Genomic DNA, 11,903 nt, shown 5'->3' on the forward strand with positions numbered 1-11,903 from the left:
GTTTCGATTTCTCCTGCAAATGTTTTCTCCTTGTAGCCTGGATCCAGACACATTGTCATTTTCCCTGTTGGTTGCTTCTAAGTACTATCCTCTTTTCCCTGTGTATTCATTACGTTTCTGTTGTGATAAAACACCACAACCAAAGCAACGTATAGAAGAAAGTATTTATTTTTAGCTTATGTTTCCGAAAGGACGGTAAGAGTCCAGCACATCAGGCTGGGATGGGAATACGTTTCAGGCATGAAGAGACGAGAAAGAACCTGAGAGCTCACAGGCTTAAAGGGAAGCATGAAGCACAGAGAGGGAGCATGAAGTGAGGTGAAAGCGTAAACAGTCAGGGCCCGGCGGCTGGGTCTTCCTGCTCGCGCCGCGCTGCCGGACGCCCCGACGGTAGCCATCTGCGTCGCAGACGGCTCGGCGCCCCCGCCTCCGCAATGCCCCCCAAGAAACAGGCTCAGGCCGGGGGCAGCAAGAAGGCGGAGCAGAAGAAGAAGAAGATCATCGAGGACAAAACTTTTGGACTAAAGAATAAGAAGGGAGCAAAACAACAGAAATTTATTAAGGCTGTCACTCATCAAGTGAAATTTGGACAACAGAATCCTCGTCAGGTAGCACAAAGTGAAGCTGAAAAGAAATTGAAGAAAGATGACAAGAAGAAAGAACTACAAGAACTAAATGAGTTGTTCAAACCGGTAGTTGCTGCACAAAAAATAAGTAAAGGTGCGGACCCCAAATCTGTGGTGTGCGCATTCTTCAAACAGGGACAGTGTACTAAAGGAGATAAATGTAAGTTCTCTCATGACCTCACTTTGGAGAGAAAATGTGAAAAACGAAGTGTTTACATTGATGCAAGAGATGAAGAACTTGAAAAAGATACCATGGATAACTGGGATGAGAAAAAGCTGGAAGAAGTAGTAAACAAGAAGCACGGTGAGGCGGAAAAGAAAAAACCAAAAACTCAAATAGTGTGCAGACATTTTCTTGAAGCTATTGAAAATAACAAGTATGGCTGGTTTTGGGTGTGTCCTGGAGGTGGGGACAATTGCATGTATCGCCATGCACTTCCTCCTGGGTTTGTGCTAAAGAAAGACAAAAAGAAAGAAGAAAAAGAAGATGAAATCTCATTAGAAGATCTAATTGAAAGAGAGCGTTCTGCCCTAGGTCCAAATGTTACCAAAATCACTCTAGACTCTTTTCTTGCATGGAAGAAAAGGAAAAGACAAGAAAAGATTGATAAACTTGAACAAGATATGGAGAGGCGGAAAGCTGACTTCAAAGCAGGGAAAGCGCTGGTGATCAGTGGTCGTGAGGTGTTTGAGTTTCGTCCAGAGCTGGTCAATGATGATGTCGAGGAAGCAGACGACACCCGTTACATTCAGGGAACAGGAGGTGATGAGGTTGATGACTCTGTGGGTGTAAATGACATAGATCTAAGCCTGTATGTCCCAAGAGATGTAGAAGAGACAGGGATCACTGTGGCCAGTCTTGAAAGATTCAGCACCTATGCGTCAGATAAGGACGAGAACAAATTAAGTGAAGCTTCTGGAGGTCTGGCTGAAAATGGTGAAAGAAGTGATTTGGATGAGGACAACGGAGGGGGAGGACAGGAAAATGGGTCCATCGATGCTGTTCCTGTTGATGAAAACCTGTTCACTGGTGAAGATCTGGATGAACTAGAAGAAGAATTAAACACACTTGATTTAGAAGAATGACGACAAGGAAGAAAATTAGGTCGGCTCAATCGATCAACATGAACTGAGATTGACAAGCGTTAATTGTTTTGCCACCGGAATCAACAGGATGTTTTATTTCCCCATGATGATTCTGGAGGACTCTGTCCTCAAAGGAATACTATCCTGCATCTTCTCTTCTGACTTTGACTACATCTCATAGTAAGTTCAGAGTAGTTGGTGATAAATTAAAAATGCTCATTACAGAAGATGATTGTTGTTGTAACTGTCCACTCATGTAGGAAGTGTAACCGCTTTTCCAGCTTTTGTTTTCATTGGGCATGTGTAATTTCCAGGAACAACAAATTCACACTTAAAATACTTGTGTTTGATGCAGTTTTTAATGAGTGGCTTCCTTTCCTTTGTATTTATGTTTTAGAGACGACCTGAAAAGTGAGCACTGTACTTGATAAAGGAAACTGCATATGCAGGTTCAGTATTGTACGTGGACATGAGAATGGGAAACTGCATATGCAGGTTCAGTATTGTCGTGGACATGAGACTGGGACATTCAATCCAACAGGGTCAGCTACAGCGCCCTGTATGAAAGATGTTTGAAGTTCTCCTTTTGCCAATAAAGTTGTAAATAAAAACCATCATACATCCAAAAAAAAAAAAAAAAAAAAAACCAGTCAGGGCCTGCCTACAGTACTTCCTCTATCAAGATTTCACTTCCCATAGGTTCTACAACCTCCCAAAAGGCAACCATCGATTGGAAATCAAGTGTTCAAGGACCCAGGCCTAGAGGAATCTTCTCTCATCCAAACCACATATGGTGATTCGATGTATTTCACCTATTACTTATCTCAGTCAGGATTTAGTTGATTGTTCATGCATTCCTAGTCCTTGTCTACAGAGCATTCAAAACCCAACTTCAGTATTCCACCTGAGCTGGGGCTGTGTTCACAAGCAGAAGGACAAGAAGAAGAAAGGAGGAAAAGGAGAAGGGGAGGAAGAAGAGAGGAGGAAGAGGAAGAAAAAAAGAAAATAATAGTGAAATCAGAAGGGAAAATAGTCTGAAATGAGTAGGAGTGGAGCAGAGTGTGGATATGATCAAAACACATTGTAAATTTTTAATGAAATTAACAAAGAATGAACTACATTCCTTTAAAAATAAATGTGATTATGATGTAGCACAGGCCAACGCATTACTAAATAAGCCTAATTCTTTGAAAAACAAAGATCTCCACCCATGGAATGGCTATCTTCCACACCACCCTTAAAAGTAAGCATCAATTCTCTCAAGAAATGCAAACAGCACTATTCTGTGATAATTGTTTACCCACCAACCTTATATTTGCCTTGATGAAAAACTCCCCTGCATAAAGAATATACTCAAGAAATTTTGGAGAAAAAAATGTATTTACTCATAGTCTTTTGAAAATATTTTTGTTAAGTGCTGTAGCAAAAATTCACAGATTGCAAGGAATATAAGTGGTTGTTTGAATTTTGTGTCAAGTGATCATGTGAGTACATAGATAAAGGCTAACAGTATCAAAGTAAGCTAATTAGTACCACTTAAATGGTCATTTATACTAATTTTTTCTGTCCAAAATCTCTGAGCCTTTGTTCTCTACCCACTCCACAGTGAAGGGTCGGGTAGGGGTGGGCACTGCATGAAAGAAAATTGTTTTTGGTACCAAGTGATAGGCTCAAAGTCCTGATTCTGCTGCTTCTGGCTGTTGAGCTCTGGTGAGATTTACTGTGCCATATATGTCTGACCAGATCATCTTCTGAATGAGTGTGATGGTTTGCATATGCTTGGCCCAGGGAGTGGCACTATTAGAAGGTAATGCCTTGTTGCAGGAAGTGTGTCACTGTGGGGTGGGCTTTGAGACCCTCCAAGGATGCTCAGTCTGTTCCTGGCTTCCTTCAGGTGAAGATATAGAACTCTCAGCTCCTCCTGCACCATGCCTGCCTGGATGCTGCCATGCTCCCACCTTGATGATAATGGACTGAACCTCTGAACCTGTAAGCCAGCCCCAATTAAATGTTGTCCTTTATAAAACTTGCATTGGTCATGGTGTCTGTCCACAGCAATAATACCCTAACTTTTTAAAACCTCACAGCAGCAACAACACTAAATACGCAAGAGAAGAGTTTCCAAACAGTTGCCCTAGGGTCATGATCCCTGATTTAAAAAAAAAAATATTTGTCCCTTTGAAAAATAGTCTCCTTATTTGGTTCATTTGTGGAGTGAGCTCTCTTAAATGTGTCAAAGATCATAGATCATAGTACACATATGCACACAGATGCAGGCATACACATGCACATATATACCCACATGCATATTTGCACCCACTATACATGCACACACATGCTCAAATATATGCATGCAGGGCCAAGTTCTCCTGTCCTGCTTCTCCTGTGCCTGCCATTCTCTTCAACTCTGTGCAGGCAGAATGGAAAGGAAAACTGTTAAGGTGTGGGTTTGAACAGCGTTGATTGCGATCTGAACCTGCACTTAAAATGTCTGGGCCAGGTGTTTGCGTTCCCCAAGCTCCCATTCCTAAATTTAAACACGAGCCTAATGATAACTGACTTGCAAGTTATAATGAGAATAGGATTAAAATATGTAAAGTGCCATAATAATTGTCAACAAATAACAGCTCCTACAGATGTCATCATGCTTTCCAGGTATCTGGTTTTTCTATCCAAGAGTCACTATCATTTATGCAGGAGAGAAATCAAAGTTCTAATAGATGCAAGTTAGTGAGGACACAAAAGGTAAGAAGTCAGCCATTCCCGGGATTCCCGACATTACGTTTTTTAAACAATATATCTCAAACTCTCATGTCTAATCCTGACTACCACTTGAACTGCAACTCTCATCTTTCCATAAAATAGATTTGTCTTAATTATTCCTACTCATGTGGCAATTGACACAATAGCAATCAGCCACTAAGAGTCTGTGAGGAAGAAGCTCCTAGACCCACGCTGTTAAGGAGCTGTGCATCTTACTCAGGAAGACAGTCTCATGAACAGAAAATAGTCCTTGATATCTGACTGGAGCCAAGATCCAGCTTTGCCAGTTTCTATCTGTGAGGGCTGAGTTTAGCTCACTGAGAAAGGAGCTCATGAAAGAGAGAGTGCCGTGTTCATCTGGGAAGACTATTGTCAGTAGGATTTATACTTACCAAGAACTTTCCATATGTTATCCTACATACCTAGTCTATGATACAGAACCCCAATGAGACAGCCATAGTCACTCACTGTGTTTTTCAGGAGAGAATGCTGAGTAAAACAGTGTGATTATGTACTGTGCTTACTTATGGTTGCTGGTGAATATCTCCTTCAACACTCACTTTATTGAAACATGGTCTTTTGCTGAACCATAATTTGCTGATTCTAGCAAGAATAACTACCCACCTTCCCCTGGAAATTTAATATCTGTGTCTCACACACACCCTGTATTAAAGATGGTCATCACACCTACCAGATACAGATAGGTGTTCATACACACCAGATACACATGCATGTGTCTGTCTATCTGTCTGTCTGCCTGTGTTTCTGTATATGTAAATAAGACTGCTTGGACACTTTCATACCAAGCACTGTACAATTCACGAGTATGTGATCAACATGTTGTTGTAAAAGCAATGAAGACTTTTACTTTGGTACACAAGTTTGCATCGTGCACTTTATCTAGTGTACCACTTTCCCAGCCTCCTCTGCTTCTTTTCTTAGACCTGAAGTCTACTGTAAAGTCAAAACTCATTGCTATTACATTGAACAATCTCAGGACTATCCTTAAGGTCTTGCCAAGTAAAAGATATCATAAATCTAATTTTTGAATTATTAAAATGAAGAGATCTGAACATTGAAAACAGTGTGCTGTGGGTTGTCGTGATAGCTCAGTTGGTAGTGCTTCTCGCTCAAGCAAGGACCTGATTTCTATCCTTAATACTCACATAAAAAGCAAGAAGCACTGTTGTGTATATATTATCCTTGTGATATCAGTGGATAGTTAGCCTAGCCAGAGACAGGCCTCAGATTCCCATAAAACACCCTATCTCAAAAATAATGTTTCTTGAAGAATGATACCTGAACTTGACCTCCAGTTTCCAGACAATATGCCTACACATGAACTTACATACTTATAAACATACTCTCTCTCTCTCTCTCTCTCTCTCTCTCTCTCTCTCTCTCTCTCTCACACACACACACACACACACACACACACACACACACACCACACCTAATCCCATCCCAAGCCCCTGCCATATCCCCTAAGGAAACACTGCATACTCAATTGAATGGAACTGAACCTACAATTAAAAGGTTAACTAGGAGGCTTTCTTAAAGATGCTTTCAATACTAATTGTCCGTGACTCTGGGATGTCATTAAGATGCCTTCTAAAATGTCTTTCTTGTTGCCCAGCAACAGTGTTTGACAAATACTCAGAAATGTCTAAGGACACTTACATACATATATGGATACATAGACACATGCATGTATGTCTATGTGTATACATATTTGTATCTGTCTTCTAGATAACAATCTTTGAAATAAATGTGGGTACAGTAGTAGTGTGTTCTATGAATTATTATATCAGAGTCCATAAATAGCATTTAACACAATGTGGTTTATTGTACATTATTTATTTTACTTTTCTCTTTCTAAAGACTGTATTTTAAAACCAGTAAATACAATAATTCTTTGTGTATGCATGTGTAAAGTTTTGTTAAATGGAGGTCACACCATATTCTTAAATCAAAGGCAAATGAGTGCTCCTTACATTCTCACAGAACATTGAATGCGAGCCATGCCAGATACAGATCATGCAAAGCTTATATGAAAGAATAGAGTTCATGGTCTGAAACTCACTTATCTCCATGGGAAAAGCAGAAATCATGAGGGCTTTGTAGTAAATTTTTAGGAGGAGTTAAGATGCCCAGGAAACTAAATTACTGCCAGAATAAAACATTCTGTGTTATTTACAAGTGGGAGTTGTCAGGTCAGCTAAATCAATTATTCACCATTTGTTCCATTTAGTTTTGTATAAATCTTCATTTTCTCACATAGCATATTCCCAATTTATGGTGGAGGCATACACAGACATTAATGAAGATAGAATGCCAGCATTAAACTGAACTCGGGACAAGATTTGTAAGTTCTGCCCCTCATCTGGCTTCATTTTTCTGCACCTCTCTCTTCCTCCAAAGCCATTACTTGGTCTCATTTTCATATGCTAGTTCTAAAGAGAAACACTATTCTATCACCCAATAAGCAAGAGCTGTGTGATTACTTTGATTGAAGATTTTGTAATCATGAATTGAATCCTACTGGATCCCTATCATGGGGGGTAACTTGGGAGCCTGAACAGATAGAGTAACAACAGCAATAACTTCGTGAGAAACCAACTCTATATTGCCTACACCAAGGCAGAATTTAAGCAATACACTTGGTGGACATTTTATCATTTGGATTGTATACTTTGAAGAAATCATTAATGACATTTAGAACGGAGGAAGCCAAGGTCTGAGATGTGGGAAAGCTAGCCCAACATAACAAGAATTATATTGTGTAGCCAAGATTCTGGCATACTATTGGTATTTGATATCAGGTCATTTTTGCTTGGTTCTTTTCTTCATTTAATTTCTCATCTAGAGTATAAGTCATTGGTCACTTCCTATCTTCTGCTGTCATGAGGCAGCCTTTGATTTCAGTAGAACTTCCTAGCCTAAACTAATTTATAAGGGTGTTCCAGAACTCTACACTTACAATCAATATCTTCTGGTGAATCAACTGTAGCAAATTCTCTGCAGAGAACCCTGAGGAAGAAAGCAGAAGCCAAAAGGAAGCACCTATATCATTAAAAAGGACAACTTCCCTCCCCTGTGGGATGAAAGGAGTGAAATAGCTAGTGAAATTCATAGAAAATCCAATCTCAAAGACCCAATCTTAGACCAAATGAATTGTTTCTTGGCTGGGGACGTTTAATCAACTCACTTTCATTTCTGGAGTTTGCTGAAGAACTCTGTCTAAATGGCTAGAGTTGGGGAAAGGTCTAGCCCATGGATCTTAAGCCTCTAAAGGGATTAAGGTTAGTGATGTGTGTCCAATTTGGGCATCACAAGAGACACCATTAGATTATTATCAACAGACAAGGGGATGCATCTGCCACTCACATCTGACTCTGCAATATAGGCAATTCCATACTTACAGCTTCTGGTCTAACTTGACAGGATCATACTATGTGCACCATGTAGTGACTAGATGTTTTGTGTTAAACCCACATGACCTCTATAAGCCTCAGTCTTTCCATCTCTAGCACCCTGACCAATGTGTATAGGTATAAACAAAGCAAGTCATAGCAAAGCTTCATCACTACTGACGAGTACTAAGAGGTCTCAGGAATGGTGATGGACGTATTGTTGTATCCTTAATACATCTGATAAAAAAACTCTATTCACGAACTACATTTAGGAAGTTATCTCGTAAACGAAGAAGCCTCCAGAATGAGGTCCTGGAGAGCCTAGATCAAATCATGATACACTTAAATCTGAATAGCAAGCTATCTATTCAACTGACTCCAAATATTTTCCAGTATGAGCATCATGGCTTCACCTAGGGGGGACAGTGTTGGCAAGTCCTTGAGATTCTTGCTTCCCATTCCTACATAAAGCAAACACCTTCTTCGCCATTCCTGAGTGTTGAGATTCTGAAGGATAATGCCTATTGTCCTTTAAGTAACTGCTGCTTAAAAAAAAACAGTACAGTAATAGAAGGAATTGCCTGATAGCAAACTGAGTTAAGTATCTTGACCAAGGTCACACTAAGTAGATTGTGAACAGAGCACACTAGAGGAGTTGCTGCCATTTTAACTGCTATGCCGAGGGCTCTCTTTGACCTCAAAGCACAGAGCTCTACGTACACATTATTGCAATCAAACTTCGAGACAATATTACAGTATGATTCTGCGTCTTTAACATTGGCAGGGTCTTCTTAACCCCATTCAGAGACTCACAAGGTCATACGTGGGTTGCAAGGAAATAGTGTTAGCTCTCCAACCTCCCGTTTGGTAAAGGAGATGAGTTGGTCACCTACTGAGAACAGGGAAGGAAGAAATACAAAAATCCTCACATTGTTTTGTGGCCTTCTTAGCTTCCTCAGTTGACTCACTTAGGGAACAAAACACAGGAAAGAAAGACAGAATACCTGTACCTCATTACAATGACAAAGTGGTCATTAGGACAACCAAGGAAGTCAGTGACTAAGGCGACTTGGAACCAGGTGAAAGGATAGCTATTTGGTGATATTTTCTGAAGCCAATTTTTAAATCTGGATTTAAAAATTCTATTAAAGAGATATTTCATAGAAGGGGAGTTAAGAAAGTTTACAGGTACCCACAAACTTTAAACACAGAGGATGAGGACATAGTCTTCTAATTCTCCTTCTGAAATGCAAAATTCCTAAGAATTCAAAGCAGGATCTGAAAGCAATAATTGTTTTTAATCATTGGAAGCTATTTGAGTGTTTATCAGAGAGCACATACATAAATAAAATGTCTGAGTGCACACCACAGGACTTTATTCAACCTTAAGAAGGAAAAGATTCTGAATAGGTTGGCACATACATAGCCCTTAAATATCTATTGCTTAGTGAAGTAATAAAATCAAGATGGAGCAAATAATCAGTGATTCAACCCACATTACACAATGCCCTGGCATCAGATTCCTAGTGACAGAAAAGGATATGTTTCCAGGAGATACGGGGAGTCAGAGTGGAGACTTACTGTTTAGCTATTGAGAGATTCGGTTCCACAAGATGAAGTTATAAAGATGAAAAGGGATGTTGGTTTGACAGAAGTGTACATGCCACTGAACTGTGCAGTTGAGAGAATGTAAATAATCTATGCTGTGTGTACTTTGCTGTATAGGAAAGGCATGATACTTAGTGGGGTGTTGAGATGTACACAAGCATAAAGTATTTAACAAAGAATGTAAAACACCACACCCACATATGCTCTGGACTTGAATTGGACTCCAATGTCTCTCAGGACTCTGTATTGAAAGCCCACAGTAAACAGGATACCCATTGTGGCAGAAGCTGATTTCTGGAAGGAGCCTGGACGTAGTATTTTTGGGAAAACTTGCCTAACTGGCTTATTATTAGAATCTGAATGGTATGAGCTGTTTTAAAGAGACAGTGTGTTTCTCAATAGCCACTGGAGTAGCTCAGACCTCCAGACTAATCTCTGAGCAGCCTCCTTCCTGCTCCTCTACATAGCAGCTTTCCCAGCACCTTGGTTGGGAATTATCCTTATCTTTGCATGCTAAGACTTGGGGAGAATAGGGACCTTTTCTACTGAAGTTGCTGAGAAGGGAAACATGAATCTATATGAAAGTGCTGGGCATGTGCCAGTGCACATAGCTAAAGTGTTCCTGGGTGTATGGTGTTGTGCCCCACAGTCCATGGATTATTTACTTATACTCACTCATATAAAAATTTGCTATTGTATGTTTATGACATACCTTGCCCTTTTTGAGCTCAAACAATGAGTTAAATAATGCCCTTGCTATCATGATATTTACATTCTAGTAGGGACATCAGGATACTGCTAACTACCTCATAGATTTACTATGAATGGAAATAAAGAATAAGAAGAAAAAGTAATAATCAAGACCAAAGTGAAATCATTTTTACTCTAGGAAAAGGTAGGAAGAACTTTCAAGCTAGATGGTATATGAGAAATGGCATGAAAAAATTGGGAGTTATGGATAAGCAAAGGGCCATACAGGAAGCAAAAATAGCAGGAAAAAAAGCCCAGAGGTAGAACATATTTTTTTAAGGAGTCTAGAAGTTGTGTAGAAACCAGCAGAGAAGAAGAGAAGAGGTAATCTAAGAACATAGATGAATATGCATGGCATATGTGAGGAGTGTGTACGTGTGGTTGTGCATGTGTGTGTGTGTGTGTGTGTGTGTATGTGTATGTGTATGTGTATGTGTATGTGTATGTGTATGTGTATGTGTGTGTTTAGTTTGGGGCAGACCATGAAGGTTATATAGAGCATGGATCACATTTTTCCCCAGAGAACCTTACGATAATTTCTTTTTACTGGTATGACAGGCAGTCTCAGCTGCCATCACCTATCTCTACCACTGTAACTTAGCCATGGCTAGAGGAACCATAAACCAATGGATGCTACAAAGTAGAACATAACAGATAACAGTTTCAGAGATGTGGCCATTCCTTTTGAGTCAGAACAATAAGGGAGAGATTGGGAGGCCTGATGAATCATCGGGAGGTTTATAAGATGGTAAGCTGAGGTGCTGCTGGTTTGTTCTGGGAGCAGGAGAAGGACATGTTCTGGAAGTAAAGTCATTAGGAGGGGTTAATGGGTTGCACTGAGAGGAATTAGAGCATCAGTTGCACCACCTTGTTATTTAGAAGAATGATCCTGCCATTGAGTAATGAAAGGCTGAGGGAGGTAGAAGGTCAAGTGCAAATCAAAAGCTCACATTTTCACAGGTCAAATTTGGTCCACCAATAATTATTTCCACGGATAAACCAACTAGACTGGAAAGATTAGGACAAGATTACAGCAGACAAAAGTGGACAGGCAATATGGATATTGCTATCAGTGGGGATTGACTGAAAAGTAATGGACAGTTAGTTACAGCAGGTAAAATACTAGAGAATGTTATCAGAAATATCGTAGAGCCCTTGGAAGCATGACTGTGTTGTGATTAAAGTTAAGGTGAAGGAAGCAGGTTAGCCTCAGGGTAAATTTTGCAAAGTCTGCATACCACTGATGAAATCCTTACAAAGAACAATCTAGAGCAGAGAAAGTTGTAAAGAATACAATAGTTGATATTTTCCAAGTACCCAGAAAGTCATCATGTTCATTGCCCTGTTTCACATCTTCAGTGATGTCCATTCTCTTAAAATATATCTCATAGCTCATGATTTCCTACTACGTTGCCAGGTCTGACCCATGTTGACTGGTCCAGTTTCCCCTTGGTCTTCATTTCCAGCTTCTAACCACCTCACCTGCTGCTCCTAGCTATGTCAAGGTACTTGTTCCTAACTCTCGTATTCCTTTTCTATTGGGCTCTTACTCTTTAAACTTGACCTTAAATCTTGCCTCTTTAGATAGGACTTCTAATATTTCAAACTATACAGTATCATTCTCTAACAGATTTCTTTATAGAGTCCTAAATTACTT

At 39.9% G+C, this 11,903-nt stretch overlaps 1 protein-coding gene across 1 annotated transcript; it reads left to right on the forward strand.

Moving 5' to 3' along the window:
• The first annotated feature begins 348 nt into the window (after positions 1 to 348).
• Positions 349 to 2,069, forward strand: LOC116912071 (zinc finger CCCH domain-containing protein 15-like). Its single transcript, XM_032915938.1, has one exon. It carries the CDS (start codon positions 435 to 437, stop codon positions 1,710 to 1,712), a length of 1,278 nt encoding a protein of 425 aa, XP_032771829.1. The 5' UTR covers positions 349 to 434; the 3' UTR covers positions 1,713 to 2,069.
• Positions 2,070 to 11,903: the final 9,834 nt, after the last annotated feature.

This window comes from Rattus rattus, chromosome 1 (genome assembly GCF_011064425.1).
Source record: "Rattus rattus isolate New Zealand chromosome 1, Rrattus_CSIRO_v1, whole genome shotgun sequence".
Taxonomy (NCBI): domain Eukaryota; kingdom Metazoa; phylum Chordata; class Mammalia; order Rodentia; family Muridae; genus Rattus; species Rattus rattus.